General features: G+C 42.8%; 1 protein-coding gene across 5 annotated transcripts in view; it reads right to left on the reverse strand.

The window, feature by feature from the left end:
- Positions 1 to 17,173, reverse strand: part of LOC122550467 (rho guanine nucleotide exchange factor 7-like) — a 137,271-nt gene that overhangs the window by 75,337 nt on the left and 44,761 nt on the right. For all 5 annotated transcript variants that reach the window (XM_043691228.1, XM_043691225.1, XM_043691224.1 and 2 more), the window contains 2 exons: positions 6,458 to 6,591; positions 5,628 to 5,829 (listed from right to left, as the gene is read on the reverse strand). In XM_043691228.1, coding sequence (XP_043547163.1) covers positions 5,628 to 5,829; positions 6,458 to 6,591 — 336 coding nt within the window. The remainder of the gene's footprint in view (positions 1 to 5,627; positions 5,830 to 6,457; positions 6,592 to 17,173) is intronic.

A 17,173-nucleotide genomic window follows, 5' to 3' on the forward strand; every position in this document is an offset into this window, starting at 1 on the left:
AGCTAATTCGATACACTCCACATGATACCAAGAAATGGTTTCCAGCACTTGATACTGCAAAGGCTACGGGCTACGACAACATTCCAGCAATAGTACTGAAGACTTGTGCTCCATGACTGCTGCTCCCCTAGCCAAACTCTTCCAGTACAGTTACAACACTGGTATCTAAATGACAATGTAGAAAATTGCCCAGGTAAGACCTGTGCATAAACACAGGACAAATCCAAACTGGTCTGTTACTGCCCCATCCGTGTACTCTCGATCATCAGTAAAGTGATGGAAGATGTCATCAATAGTGCTATCAAGCAGCACCTGCTCAGCAATAACCTGCTCAGTGACACCCAGTTTGGGTTCTGCCAGGGCCACTCAGCTCCTGATCTCATTACAACCTTGGTGCAAGCATGCACAAAGGAGCTGAATCCCAGAGTTGAAGTATGAGAGACAACGCTTGACATCGAGGCCACATTCAAATGAACATGGAATGAAGGAACCCTAGTAAAACTGGAATCAACTGGCATTGGGACATCTTTCCACTGGTTAGAGTCATATCTAGTACATTAGATGAATGTGGTTATTGGAGGTCAGTCATCTCAGCTCCGGAATGTCTCTGGAGTTTGTCAAGGTAGTGTCCTAGGAGAAAGTGAGGTCTGCAGATGCTGGAGATCAAAGTTGAAACTTTATTGCTGGAACAGCACAGCAGGTCAGGCAGCATCCAGGGAACAGGAGATTCAACGTTTCGGGCACAGGCCCTTCTTCAGGAATTTTGGGTTCTGCCAGGGCCACTCAGCTCCTGATCTCATTACAACCTTGGTGCAAGCATGCACAAAAGAGCTGAATCCCAGAGTTGAGGTATGAGAGACAGCGCTTGACATCGAGGCCACATTCAAATGAACGTGGAATGAAGGAACCCTAGTAAAACTGGAATCAACTGGCATTGGGACATCTCTCCACTGGTTAGAGTCATATCTAGTACATTAGATGAATGTGGTTGTTGGAGGTCAGTCATCTCAGCTCCAGAATGTCTCTGGAGTTCCTCAAGGTAGTGTCCTAGGCCCAACCACCTTCAGCTGCTTCATCAATGACCTACCTCCATCATATGGAAAGAAGTGAAGGTATTCGCCAATGATCGCATAATGTTCACCACCATTTGCAACTCCTCAGTTATTGAAGAAGTCTACGTTCAAATTCAACAAGATCTGGACAATATCCAGGCTTCAGCTGACAAGCGGCAAGTAACAGTCACACCACACAAATGCGAGGCAATGATCATCTCCACTAACAGACAATCTAACCAATACCCCTTGACAATCAACAGTGTTGCCAACACATCCTGGAGGTTACCATTGACCAGAAACTCAACTGGACTCGCCACATAAACATGGTGGCTGCAAGAGCAGGTCAGAGGTTAGGATTACTGCACGAGTAACTCGCATCCTGACTCCCCAAAGCCTGCCCACATTCTACAAGCCACAAGTCAAGAGTGTGATAGAATTCTCCCCACTTGCCTGGATGGGTGCAACTTCAACAACACTCAAGAAACTTGACACCTTTCAGGATTAAGTAACCCACTTGACTGGCACCACATCTGCAAGTATCCACATCCTCTACCACCAATGCTCAGCAGCTGCAGTGCGTACTATCTACAAGATGTAATGCACAACTTCACCAAAGATCCTTAGACAGTACCTTCCAAACCCACACCACTTCCACCTAGAAGAACAGGGGGAACAGATACATGGGAACAACACCACCACCTGCAAGGTCCCCACTGTCACCTTTCCGTCACTGTTGCTGGGTCAAAATCCTGGCATTCCCTCCCTAACAACATTGTGGATCAACCTCAAGCATGTAGACTGCAACAGTTCAAGAAGGCAGCTCATCACCACCTTCTCAAGGGATGAGCAATTAACATTGGCCAGCTCACGATGCCCAACGCGCGATGTCATGTGAATAACAAGAAAGATTAATGAGTCATTTTCAGTTTGGAAAGACATAACAAGTGGAGTTCCACAAAACTCAGTCTTTAGGTCCTCGATAATGTACTATCTATATTAATAACTTGGAGGAGGATGCAGATAATCATGTATACAAATTTGTTGACAATATAAAAAAAAATGGTGGGGATGTGGTGATGAGAACAGAAGGAATCTGAAAAGGAATATTGATAGTTAGAGTAAGTGGGCAAAAATTTGGCAAATGGAGTTTAATTTAGGAAAGTGTGAGGTCATGCACTTTGGCAAGAAGAATCAAAAGGTAGACTATTATGTAAATGGCTAAAGACTTCACAGAGTCTTTAATGTTTTTGTGCTTGAAACACTAACACTAGCATGAAGGTGAAACAGGAAAACAAGAAGTTAATGGAATTTTCATCTTTATTGCTAGGGCTTGGAATTTAGAAAACAGCATAGTCATGTTACACTGTACAGTGTGTGGTGAGGCTGCACCCTGTAGCCAGTTTTTGTAGTGATCGTTACAAGGTCAGTCAGGTGGATCTCATAAAATATGAGTTCCCTGACTGGGGCTGTTAACTTGGTCCAATCAGGGAACCCTGGCTGACAGATAAGATCAGGAGTGTCAGACATCCTGTTCAATTGGACCTGGCTCTGAAGAAGCTGCATCAGTGCCAAGGACTCTTGGCAAACAAAGAATGATTTAGTGACCGGATACTTCAGTTTTCCTCCCTATATTTAAGAATGAATACACTGTAATTTCAAAAGAGATTCACTTGGCTGATTCCTGGAATGTATTAAGAACAGCTAAACATGCAAGACCTCTAATTCATTCCAGTTTAGAGGAACTGTATTGGAGCATACAAGATATTAAGGGACTTGAGAGGGTAAATGTCGGGAAGATGTTTCTACTAGTGGGATAATCTTGAACAAGGGACCATAGTTACAGAATGGGGGCGTTCAATTAAATCAGAGAGGCAAAATAATTTATTCGCTCAGTAGGTAGTGAAATGTCAGGAATTTTCTACCTCAGAGAGTTGTGGAAGTTATATCACCAATAGGACGTAGACAGAATTTTTGAAATAGTGAGAAGTTAAGGCCTCAGGCAGATGATGCAGAAGGGTGGGGCAGGCTTGAGGAGCTGAATGGCCTACTCCTGCTCTGATTTCATATGTTCTTTCAACAAGTTGCTCAAATAAAGTTTGCATTCCCTTGAGTTTAGAAGATTAAGGTATGATCTAATTGGGCTATTTAAAATAATTAAAGGATTTGATAAAGTTGATGGGAATTCAAAGTGGAACAGTTTGTGTTGCTAACTTAATCCCCCAAAACTGAGTCAGAAGTACTTGTGATGGCACACAGAAGCAGTACAGTACAGAGGAGTAAGATGATGCATTTCATGATCTGATGAAGTCCCAAAATGCTTTATAGAATGAAGTACTTTTCGAAGTCCATCAGTATTGTAATGCAGGAAATGCAGCAGTCAACTTGTACACAGAAAGCTCCCACAATGGAAAAGAAAAATAAATACTGGCTCAGGATAATTTGCCCTGCACTCCTCAAATCGTGCTAAGGATCTTTTACGTCTACCTGAGAAGACACATGGGACCTCAGTTTCTCAATTCATCCAAAGACAGCATCACAGAAGGTTTAAGTGCAAAACTCTACTAAAAATAAATTGGTTTCAATTCAATTGATTACAAAGTAGTCAATTACTGTTAAAAACCCAAAAGATTTGCTAATACTCTTTACAGAAAAGAAAGCTGCCATTCTAATCCTGTCTGGGTCTGTGCATTACGCCTCTGTAGTGACTGGAACATGGGCAGTTGGATCTCATTGACTATGAGTTCTCTGATTGGAGTTATTAACCTGGGCCAATCACAGAGCCCTGGCTGACAGATATAAACAGGAGATTGTCCTAGAGGTGGTCGAAAGGTGTGTCGGGGCGGACCGAGAACTGAACGGGGCATGGGGTGGACCGAGAACCGGAAGGTGGGTAGGGGCGGGCTGCCTTAGAATGGTCAGAAGGTGGGAGGGCGGGGGCTTGCTGGGTCTGTATTGTCTGCACTTTTGTATGTAACAGTATTGTCTAATGCACAAATGTCATTGTTGATGTCTCTTTATATTTTTATATGTGAAACTGGGATTTGAGGTTTGTCCTCATGTCCCTGTAAAGTGTTTGAACGGTAGGGTTTGGGGCCTGGCTTTGCTGCTCCTCTCCCTTGTAAAATTGCTGTCTCTTGTATGCAGCTGTAAATGTAACTGTTTGTTGTAAACTGTTTTTGTAAATAAGCACTACCGCAGTTAGGCGGTAGTGTGGGGGTTAAACAAAGAGAAAAAGAAAAAAAAACAAAAAAATTAACAGGAGATCTTCATTCCTGCACACACACAAGAAAAAAAGAAAAAAAATAAACAGGAGGGTCAGGGGTTCTGTAAAAAAAAATAACAGGTGTGTCCGACTTCCTGTTAAAGAAAAAAATAAACAGGAGATCCCTTTGATGTGAAGGGCACTGCTTGTCACTGGCCACTCGGGTGTTTCTTTGCTTCCTGATGGTGGAAACTGAATAAAGATTCATGCACCTTGTGTCTTTCACTGTGTCTCACACCTGCGCACACACAACATGGGTGCTGGGGAAAATATAAGCACTACCGCAGTTAGGCGGTAGTGTGGGGGTAATAGAAAATTTAAAAAATGAAAAATAAAAAAAAGTAAACAGGAGATCCCTTTGATGTGAAAGGCACTGCTTGTCACTGGTCACTTGGGTGTTTCTTTTCTTCCCAGTGGTGGAAACTGAATAAAGACTTGTTCACCTTGTGTCTTTAACTGCATCTCACACCTATACACACACCACATGGGTCAGGGGAAAAATAAGCACTACTGCAGTTAGGTGGTAGCGTGAGGGTAGAAAAAGAGAAAAAAAAGGAAAAAAGAAAAAAGAAGAAGAAGAAAAAAATAAACAGGAGTTTGGGATTTGAGGTTTGGCTTCATTTCCATAAAAACTGGTTGAACGGTGGGTTTTGAGGCCTGGCTTTGCCGCTCCTCTCCCCTGTAAATTGCTGTTTCTCTGTATACGGCTGTTAATGTTAATTGCTTATTTGTAAACTGTACTGTTTTATAAAATTAAAAACAACAGGAGATTCAGAAAGGCTCCTCCAGTCTTGGGACTGGCTTGGAGCTGGCTGGTCACAGCAATGGAAATAATGGATGACTTGGTGATGGGATACCAGCCTCTGTGCAGTGATTTCATCCTCCTTACATCAAATGTGGTTGACAATTAACTTTCCTCTAACGCAGACCAGAAATCCATCAGTTATGTTAAGCTACCACCAATGATTTAAGAAGGTCTAACACCATCCTCTCAGGATAACTGATAATGGGATGCTCTTTTTGTAACCTACTACTGATAGTTTGTAAATTTTTACTGAAATTGAGCATCATTTAATCCTGCAATTTTGAAAAAAATCTCCTCTGTGCACAAGCTTCCTGCTTTCACTGTTAATATATACTTTCTTAGATCAACATTTAACATTGAAACTGCTGATGTGAACACTTCCTCATAACAATTTAGTTGCAAGCTCAAGACTGCAGGGAGCACTGAAGACCAGGAAAACAAAACTGCTTCCTTTGGAGGTATTTGAATATTTCAGATCTACTTATTACTTAACTTGGCTACTTACCATTAGACTTTATTTCCCTCACGTAATTGCTGGGGAACCATCCATTTTTGCCATTTAATGTCCCCTCCCACCAGCCTCCTTCCTCAATTCTGGTCACATGGATAACATCGCCCTTGGTAAAGCAGAGTTCATCTTCATTGGTCTGATAAAAGTTGAATTTTGCTTTCACAATCATATGATGGTTGCTGTTATCAGTCATGTCCTTAAAGAGAGAAAGGAATATTTAATGAAACTAGATTTGTAAAAAGAATTAATTTTGTATAAAAAATCAACCTCTATAAACCACTGGTCATACATCAGTTGGAGGACATGTGTTCAATTCTGAGTAGATCTTGGAGATGATACAGAGGAGATTTATTGGAATGAGAGTCTACAGAGCCACATGGGGAGAATAACAGGGATGTTCTCAGCTCAAACAAATCAGTAAGTCATCTTGAAGATTAAAGTCAAAGTGCAACAAACAGCTAAAAATACAAGGTGAGTAATTAAGAGCAAAACAAAGAATAAGATGTTAGAGCCCTGAGGATGCCTGAGCATTTCATTTTTCTAATATATTCCTAGTTTGTTAGAGGTGTGCACTGCAGGGCATCTTTGGAAAGTTTATTCAATAGAACTCTCGGCTGAAAAACTTAGGATAATATGTGGGCCAATGGAGAGTATTTCACAAAGCTTCACCCATTAGGAGCTAACTCTTTTATTTTGGGTGCAATTCTTCCTACAATGATCCCACCCATCAAAAAATCAACTTGTGAGAGTTTTCTCATTCTACTTTTCTAGGTTCCTCATTTTGAAATTCTATTGCACCCTTTCCGGGTTCAAAACTCACTCACCAAACTTCGATACTTCCCCGGAAGGTTTTTTGAAGTTCTTCCAAGCGATAAATGTGATCCAGCCAGGGAATCAACTGACTTGATATGATGGGATTGGTGGCGGGCACATACTGAGTCACTTCCAACACCAATGTCTGTAGAAAACAACAAAGTAGTTAGTCATACAGAACAACAGTTTCCAAGTGACAGCAGTGGATGTTTTGTCTTTTTCCCAGCTCTGCAATCCAAGAAGAGAAAATAGTCGGATTAATCTTTGGATCTGATCCTGAACAGATGGCTTTGTGACAAGGACTCTCACTTATGACGCATCTACTGAAAGTAATGTAGCCCCACCACATAGATCATATTGATCTGTGCCCCTACAATGGAATTCAACATCTTGCCCCCCTCCATCAGTGCACCATGGGCTGCAACACATTGTCTAAAACTGCAACAACTCACCTTGTTATTTAGCACCTTCCCCGCATACTCCACTGCCAAAGGACAAAAGCAGAAATGTCAAGGAGCACCATTACCTCCACGTTTTCCTCCCACTGGGACTAGTATCACTATTTCATCATCATCAATGCCAATTCAAGATCCTGCAAGCTGCTACTTAACAACACCAGCCCAAAGGCTTCAGCAGTGCAGTAAGATTCAGACTGACCCCTGGGGACAGGCAATATCATAGCTCCTTGAAAGTGGGGTCGCAGGTAGATAGGATAGTGAAGAAGACATTTGGTATGCTTTCCTTTATTGGTCAGAGTTTTGAGTACAGGAGTTGGGAGGTCACTTTGCAGCTGTACAGGACATTGTTAGGCCACTGTTGGAATATTGCGTGCAATTTTGATCTCCTTCCTATCGGAATGATGTAGTGAAACTTGAAAGGAAAAGATTTACAAGGATGTTGCCAGGGTTGGAGGGTTTGAGCTATAGGGAGAGGCTGAGCAGGCTGGGGCTGTTTTCCTGCAGCGTCGGAGGCTGAGGGGTAACCTTATAGAGGTTTACAAAATTATGAGGAGCATGGATAGGATAAATACACAAAGTCTTTTCCCTGGGGTCGGGGAGTCCAGAACTAGAGGGCATAGGTTTTGGATGAGAGGGGAAAGATATAAAAGAGACCTAAGGGGCAATGCAGAGGGAGGTACATGTATGAAATGAGCTGCCAGAGGAAGTTGTGAAGGCTGGTTCAATTGCAACATTTAAAAGGCATCTGGATGGGTATATGAATAGGACAGGTTTGGAGGGATATGGGCCAGGTGCTGGCAAGTGGGACCATGCTATCTGTTCGGCATGAACGGGTTGGACCGAAGGGTCTGTTTCTATGCTGTACATCTCTATGACTCTAAGTGAGGCTTTCCCAGAATCTCCCCTTTCCCTGGAAGGAATGCTAAAACTCTCCAAGCTACCTTTGATCGTCCATGAGATTCGGTCGAGCAAAATGAATAATTCTATCTGGGAAGCGAGGACCATGATAGCAAATATCGATTTGCCATGGGGAGAGGGGCAGTAGGATGGATTGAGGAGAGTGTGTTGAGTAGGTGTGCAGATGGGGCTAAGTAGGACATTAAGTTCCTGTGAGATAGAATATGAGGTTGGGGACCGCAGAAAAGTCAGGATTGGTTGGCTTGGGATGAAGACAGATTGAAATTAGAATTGGAGTAGCTGATAAGTTGGTGTGAAGATGGGTTAGAAGTGAGATTGGGTTGGGATAGAGGTGGATTGGAATTAGTGTTGGAGGGATTGAGGGATTGAGTGGAGACAGGGTTGTCTCCTTGAAATGGTATGTGGAGACAGTGAAAGACTTATGCAGTTCGTAGGAGACCCCAACACAGAAAAAAACACTCTGCAGAATAAATTGATGTAATGAGCAATGGGATCAAGCACAATGCCAACCGGAATTCCACAACCAGATTTCACATTACCATGGCTGCTAACTGGGCAACATTTATTTCTGCTATTTCACTGTCTAAAGAAAAGTACAGGAATTGAAGTTTAGATCAGAGTAAGGTTCCATTGCACTCTAACTCCTGATTTGTGCATAGGACATAGAACATGGAAAAGTACAGCACAGAACAGGCCCTTTGGCCCACGATGTTGTGCCGAGGTTTAATCCTAATGTAATCCTCACTGCTACCCATGTGCATGTCCAGCAGTCGCTTAAATGTCCCTAATGACTCTGGTTCCACCACCACAGCTGGCAACGCATTCCATACATTCACAACTCTCTGCGTAAAGGACCTCCTCTGACGTCTCCTTTATACTTTCCTCCTAATATCTTAAAACTATGACCCCACGTACCAGTCAATCCTGCCCTGGGGAAAAGTCTCTGGCTATTGACTCTATCCATTCCTCTCATTATTGTGTACACCTCGATCAGGTCTCCTCTCTTCCTCCTTCTCTCCAGAGAGAAAAGTCTGAGCCTTTTCAACCTTTCTTCCTAAGGCAAGCCCTCCAGTCCAGGCAGCATCCTGGTAAACCTTCTTTGCACCCTCTCCAAAGCCTCTGTATCTTTCCTATAGTAGAGCGACCAGAACTGGACAGAATATTCCAAGTGTGGTCTCACCAGGGACTTGTAGAGCTGCAGCAAAACCTCATGGCTCTGATACCCCTGTTAATGAAAGCCAAAATACCACACGCTTTCTTAATAACCTTATCCACTTGGGTGGCAACTTTGAGGGATCTATATACTTGCACACCCAGATCCCTCTGTTCCTCCACACTATCAAGAATCCTGTCTTTAATCCTATATTCAGCATTCGAGTTTGATCTTCCAAAATGCATCACTTCGCATTTATCCAGTTGAACTCCATCTGCCACTTCTCAGCCTAGCTCTGCATCCTGTCTATGTCACGCTGCAGCCTGCAATAGCCCTCGATACTATCGATGACACCTTTGTGTCATCTGCAAATTTACTAAACCACCTCTCAACCTCCTCATCCAAGTCACATATAAAAACTACAAAGAGCAGAGGGCCAAGAACAGAGCCCTGGGGGACCCCACTCAACACTGACCTCCAGAATACTTTCCATCTACAACCACTCTCTGCCTTCTGTCAGCCAACCAATTCTGAATTCAGACAGCCAAATCTCCCTGTATCCCATACTTCCTGACTTTATGAATGAGCCTACCATGAGGAACCTTATCAAATGCCTTGCTGAAGTCCATATACACCACATCCACTGCTCGACCTTCGTTAACCTGTCTTGTCACCTCCTCAAAGAACTCAACAAGATTTGTGAGGCATGACCTGCCCCTCACAAAGCCATGCTGACTGCCTTTAATCATGCTATGCTTTGCCAAATAGTCATAGATCCTATCACTCAAAAGTTTCAAAACTTTGCTGACCACAGACGTAAGACTGAGTGGTCTGTAATTGCCAGGGATTTCCCTATTATCCTCTTGAAAAGAGGAACAACATTCGCCTCCTTCCAATCCTCCGGTACAGCCCCGTGGAGAGTGAGGAGGCAAAGATCTTCGCCAGCGGCTTAGCAACCTCCTTTCTCACTTCCCAGAGCAGCCTAAGACAAATCTGGTCTGGCCCTGGCGACTTATCAATCTTAATGTTTCCCAAAATTTCCAGCACATCAACTTCATCAATCTTGATCTGGTCAAGCCTGTATCCCAGCTCCTCAAAGTTCTTATTTACAACAAGGTCCCTTTCCTTAGAGAAAACTGAAGCAAATACTCATTTATGGCTTCCCCTATCTGCTCAGACTCCACGCACAAGATCCCTATGCTATCTCTGATCGGCTCTACCTTCTCCCTGATCATTCTCTTATTTCTCACATATGAGTAAAATGCCTTTGGGTTCTCCCTAACCCTATTTGCCAAGCCTTTCTTGTGCCCCCTCCTTGCTCTCCTCAATCCATTTCTGAGCTCCTTTCTAGCAAGCCTGTAACCCTCTAAAGCTGTGCTAGATCCTTGCTTCCTCCACCTTACATAAGGTACCTTCTTCCTTTTGACGAGAAGCTCCTCTGTTCTTGTCATCCAAGGTTCCTTAATCTTACCCCTTCTTACCTGTCTCAGAGGAATAAATGTGTGCATCATTCGCAACAACTGCTCCTTAAACAGTCTCCACATGTCATAAGGGCTATATTCAGGACCATATTTTTTTTGACAGTACTCCAATCTCACATCCTATCCATTGCTAGAAACATCAATCTCCAAAAGCATTGACTTCTTGCATCAAAGGAGGTATTTCGATTCTGTAAATACTTTGGAAAAAGCCATCTCTGTCCCTGCCTCAAAACGCACCTGCTACCTAAACTCTTATTCAAGCTTTGGTTCCTTTTATGCATTTTTGGCCAGTCTCCCACATTGAAGCCTATGTAAACTTGAGCACATCCAAATCCCTGCTGCCCATTCCCTAGTTTACACCAACTCCTGTACATCTGGGTGCATGGTGGCTCAGTGATTAGCAGTGCCAAGGATCCAGTGCAATTCCAGCCTCAGGCAACTGTGTAGTTTGCAATATCTGCGTGGGTGCTCCGGCTTCCTCCCGATGTCCAACGATATACAGGTTAGTTGGACTGGCCATGCTAAATTGCCCATAGTGTCCAAGGATGTGCAGGCTAGGTAGAAATGCAGGGTTACATGGATAGGTTGGGGGAGTGGGTCTGGGCGGGATGCTCTTCAGAGGATCAGTGTAATATCAATGGGCCAAGTGGTCTGCTTCCACAATATAGGGATTCTATCATCCCCATGCTCACTCAGATGCAATGGCCTCTGGCCATGCAGCTCCTTCTGCATGTATTTAAATTCCCTCATGACCTCACTCACCTCTCCCTATTCACTATAACATGCTCCAGTCATACAATTTTCTGGGATCTTGACACACCTCCAATTTGGGATCCCCTGTCCATCCTCGATTTTTAACACTCCACTCATGATGGCCATGTCTGCAACTGTCTAGTCCCTAAGCTCTGGAATTCCCTATGGATCTCTCTCACTCTCTCTCTCCCCCCACCCCACCTCCCCAACACCCACCCCCACCACCCCACCTTTGGAACACTCTTTAAAACTTTGGCAAAGTTGTTAGAAGTCTGCCCTCTTGTCTCACGTGGATGGGTGTTGAAGTTTGTTGCTAATTAACGCTGAGAAAGGTATTTTATAAATGATCAGTATTAGCTAATCTCCTAAATTGCATTGTACACACTTTACACCTACAAGATTATACTGAGTGTCTGACATGAATCGAAAATCCCTTCCCCCCGCAGTCACTGCAGGAGTTGGCTTTAACAGCTGGCCCTCACACACACTGATTTCAAACTGCCGATTTTGTTAGCAAAACAAAATGTGTGATGCTGTGTTTCTTGTAAATCTTGATGTAGCTGTTTTGGTCTCAGGTTGCCATGGTGATAGGTAGTCAGACAAAATCTGCAATTTAACGGAGCCGGGTCCACATCTGAATGCCAGTCAGTCCCTAAAGGGTGAGGCTGAGTGGAAATTGAGGGTGGGGAGGGAGGGAATGAGAAAGCCTCATTTGCCTGCAACCTACCTGCAGGGAGCCCGTTCATTGACTCTGTCAAGCCCTTCTTACCCATACATGTCAAGACCAATATGCAACACCGTGCCCTGCATTTTTCCAATTCCAGCCTAAAACTGACCCAGCATGAAAATGCTTGTGAATGGTTTAATTCATCCTGTAACAAAACAAAAAATCTGTGTATAGAGTCAGGGCACAGGAAAATGAGGAGGCCAGTTCAAACCTGTTCAGTCATTTAATTAGGTCACAATTGATTTACAGCTTTAACTCACATCTACCCACCAATGCCATAATATCTGTAGTCAACAATCCCATCTGTTAATCTTAATATTGACACCATACATTAATCAATTCCAATACCGAACAACCCAGATGGCCTTGTGGGATATAAATGAATTAATGTTATTTCTGCAAGTATAAATTCTGATACAGAATAGGAATGAGAAAATACATATTCAGCAAAAAGAAAGGATATGTGAGGAATACAGAACAATGGTGGATATATGGGCAAACAGGAAAACATCTGTTCTCCTCGCTTGTACAGAGACACAGGAACAAACCCTAATTAAAGAGGTCAAAGTGGCCTCTGGATGGAAATAGATGCTGATAGAAGAAAAGATATGCCTAATCAATAACCTACGGTAGACTGACGTCAAACACCCTTATGGGAGTCAGAGATAAGAGTTTGTCACAGACAAAACACGATAAACAGAAGTTGTGGGATCAGTCTTAAGGTAATGAGTGACGTAAGCGAAGCAGGGAACAAACAATGGAATAAGGAAAAATATGGGGATTCAAACTGAATAAATTTCGAGAGTTTGTTGGATTTGGTGTGCATTTTGTCATTACCTTACCGGGTAATGAGACAGGGCACCCACCTATAGGTGTATAAATAAATGGCGGATTCAGATATTTGTCTCGGACTGAAATTATTAAAGTGAGTGAGCTTTCCCTCTCCGGCCTATCACCCTCACCTTAACCTCCTTCCACCTATTGCATTCCCAACGCCCCTCCCCCAAGTCCCTCCTCCCTACCTTTTATCTTAGCCTACTTGGCACACCTTCCTCATTCCTGAAGAAGGGCTTATGCCTGAAACGTCGATTCGCCTGCTCCTTGGATGCTGCCTGATCTGCTGCGCTTTTCCAGCAACACATTTTTCAGCACCATACATTAATCCACATCCTCATCAGCTATTTAGGGAAGAGAGTTTCAAAGTTCGATTCCCCTTTTTGTGAAGAAGTGCTTCCTGTCATCACCCTATCTCTAAGTTTAAGGTTAAGCTCCCTTGTTCTAGACTTTCTCAGTAAAGGCAATCATTCCAGAATGGGCCAAAACCTCTTGTTCCTTCTTGACCCCATTTTATTTGTGAAAAAACTTGCTTCATCGGAACAATGCTCATTCATTTTAACTTAACAAAGTATGTATTTTTTCTTAGTTACATAAGAATTAGGAGGAGTTGGTAATTCAGCCCCTTGAGCCTGTTCTGCCATTTGATACGATCATGGCGTATTTCATCTTGGCCTCAACTCCATTCTCCTGCCTGTTCCCCTAATTGGTGATTATTTTCTCACTCCAATTTCCATCCTCTCAAAAAGACAGTGTCCACACGGTGGACACCTAGCCATTGAATACCAAGAGTGAGGAGGTCACAAACAAAAACAGAAATCGCTAGAAAATCTCAGCCGGTCTGGCAGCATCTGTGGAGAGAAACCATAGTGAACTTTTCAGGTCCACTGACCTTTCCTTTGAACGGCAGTGTGATTTTCCAGCAATTTCTGTTCTTTATTACTGTTTCAGATTTCCAGCATCTGCAGTTCTTTTGTTTTTTTTGTTTCTTAAGGAGGTCATGATGGGGATGGACATAACACCAGTTAGGATACAGCTGGAGTACTGTGTGTGGTTCTTGTCTCCACAATTCTCCACTGAGGAAGGACTGTAGACAAAGCAGCGAAGATTCACTGGGTTTGGAGCATTTCATCTATAAAGAGAAGCTAGGTTGGCTGGGGTTGTTTCCCTTAGAGCAGGGAAGCCTGAGTGAGGTTTGGATTGAGGTCTACAAAATTATGAGGGATGCCGACAGGGTAGATAGGATGAAAATTTTCACTTAGTGGTCAAGGCATGAGAGGGGATTTAAGAGGGAAAGAAAGGTTTCACCCAGAGGGTGGTGAAAATCTGAAACTCATTGCTTAAAGTGGTGGCAGGGGCAGGAATCATCACAACATTTGAAATACTTAAATGAATACCTGTAATACCATAGCATCAAAAGCTATGGGCCAAATGCTGGAAAATGGCATTCGAGTAGATTAGATTAGATTCCCGACAGTGTGGAAACAGGCCCTTCAGCCCAACAGGTCCACACTGACCCTCCAAAGAGTAACCCACCAGACCCATTCCGTTTGACTAATACAACTAACACTATGGGCGATTTAGCATAGCCAAATCACCTGACCGGCACATCTTTGGACTGTGGGTCCCCAGAACATTACCTGGATCTCTGGATTACCAGTCCAGCAATAATACCATTAGGCCATCTCCTCCCCGTAGATAGATGCCTGATTGCCAGCTCAAACACAAAGGGCTGAAGGCTCTCTTTCCATGCAGTAACATTCTATCACTCTCAAATGATGACATCTGTGAACCTGCTGCAGACACATGGGTTGACGGAAAAATACTAAGATCCTTACTGCCCAGAGTGCTTGGTCATTCAACTTCAAAGACCATAGATGTTCCTGTACATAATAAGCACAAAGGAAGAAGCGGACTTGCATTACAGAGTTGTTCCTCACATTCTCAGGATGATATAAAGTGTTTAGTGGCCAATGAATCAGTTTGTACATCTTCATAGTTACATAAGTAAACAATCTATTTATAGCATGATTCCAAACGACTGGCCAACTAGTCTCTGTTTGGACAAGTTGCTGAAGAGATAAATAACTAAGGAGGAAACTATTCCTTTTTTGAGTACTATGTCACTACTCCAGTGTGCTGGAAATCAAGTTCCATTATGAAAAATCACCTCAGATGTTAATATTAAAAAAAACTTGCCAAAAATCCCAATTTGTCTCTGATTGATTGCCGATGAGGTTAAAAGCAAACCTTACTAGAGTCTTCAATAACAATAATAAAAAGTCAATTTATTGTAACTTTTAATGTTACCAAGCACAGTAAAAGAACAAGATTCCTAATTTATGTTTCTTAAACTTTACCCCTTTTAAAATTCCCACATGCACTCAGACACATAAGAAAAATGAACAGACAAAACGAATCTCATGAGAAGAGAGGAAAAACCAAGTCAGGGAACTTAACTCTGTATGAGCACCCCAAACCAAAAAACTAGATGGGTTGCTTACACAATCTTTTCGATTTCTTGATGAAGCCTCGATGTAACCTCTATCATGATGATCAGTTCACTGATTTCTTGGTTCGACCTGGGTTCTTTCTGGTTGCCTTTGGGTTTTACAATTATTTCTTTCGTATCTATGAATGTAATGTTTTTGCTTTTTCAACAGAAATTTGGTGAGAGCAAATTTACAGAGAAAGGCAAGACAGAAAGATTGATACAGCCAGCCTCTGAAAGTCTTCTTACTTCTCCGTTTCACTCTCCTCATAGATTCTATGTTAAACTGCAACCTGACCACTCAGAAGGTTTTTGCTATGTTGAACTTCCCAAATATTATTACCCATTAAATAAAATTTCTGATGAAATCAGATATGGAGTTGACTCGTAGTGAATATTAAATAGAAACAGCAGGAGGAGAATCTCTGCAGTAGAGGGAGTACAGTTCCCTTCGTTGTAATTTCTGCTTCATTTTCATTTAATTACAATCAGCCACAAAACTACAAAACTCAAGATCAAGCGTGCAGCCACCTTTGTTCAACTGCAGATGAGGAGTCAGTGAGACAAATTCATTGTGATTCTGATTTGTTGCTGATTTATCTTCTTGGGACCTCTATGAATCAGCAATGTCACAACTGGAGAAGCATCACAAAACATTCTAGTTATTTCTCATACCCAACTCCAACTAATTAGATTAGATTAGATTACTTACAGTGTGGAAACAGGGCCGTCGGCCCAACAAATCCACACCGACCCTCTGAAGAGCAACCCACCCAGACCGCTAACCACTGTGCCACCGTGTCGCCCCATATTGTATTGAAACAGTAAGACACAGTAAGACCAGGGACCATCCCATTCAGGAAAACACACAGTGGTAGAGCTCTTGAAACAATAGATCCAATATCACTCCCAAGCATGCTCTCACCATGCGCCATGTCTCAAATTACTCATGCACTGGAGCCTTAAGTGTTATCTTCTGGGGGAAATCTCTCTAATTTGCATTTAAATTAATCAACTCTAACTGTTTCCACTGTCTCCTGAGTGAATCTGACTACAGATTCTCCCATGTGCTAAAATAATGTTTCCATGTATTAATATAGAAATAACTCCTTCAAAGGTAAAATGGATCATCTGTTCTGCCTCCTGGACACAGAAAAAGGTGGTGAAAATCCAGAACTCTTTCCCCCAAAATGCTGCTGAAGCTGCGCATGAAATGAAAACTTTCTAAATTGAAACTGATAGATGTTTATTCAGCAAACATACTAAAGGTTCACAATCCAAGGTGGATAGGTGGAATCAAGCATGATCCAAATGAATATCAGAACAGACTGGAGATGCTCAATGGCTTTTTCCTCTTCCTATGTTGCCAGCAATGTTGGTATTAGATAGAGTCATAGAGATGTACAGCATGGAAACAGACCCTTCAGTCCAACCCGTCCATGCCGACCAGATATCCCAACCCAATCTAGTCCCACCCTGCCAGCACCCAGCCCATTTCACTCCAAACCCTTCCTATTCATATACCCATCCAAATGCCTCTTAAATGTTGCAATTGTACCAGCCTCCACCACTTCCTCTGGGTGCTCATTCCATGCACGTACCATGAAAAAGTTGCCCTTTAGGTCTCTTTTATATCTTTCCCCTCTCACCCTAAACCTATGCCCTCTAGTTCTGGACTCCCCAACCCCAGGGAAAAGAGTTTGCAAATTTACCCTATCCATGCCCCTCATAATTTTGCAAACCTCTATAAGGTCACCCATCAGCCTCTGACGCTCCAGGGAAAACAGCCCCATTCTGTTCAGCCTCTCCCTCGAGCTCAAATCCTCCAACCTTGGCAACATCCTTGTAAATCTTTTCTGAATCCTTTCAAGTTTCACAACATCTTTCCGATAGGAAGGAGACCAGAATTGCA

The sequence above is a fragment of the Chiloscyllium plagiosum genome, chromosome 6 (assembly GCF_004010195.1).
Source record: "Chiloscyllium plagiosum isolate BGI_BamShark_2017 chromosome 6, ASM401019v2, whole genome shotgun sequence".
In the NCBI taxonomy this organism is placed as follows: domain Eukaryota; kingdom Metazoa; phylum Chordata; class Chondrichthyes; order Orectolobiformes; family Hemiscylliidae; genus Chiloscyllium; species Chiloscyllium plagiosum.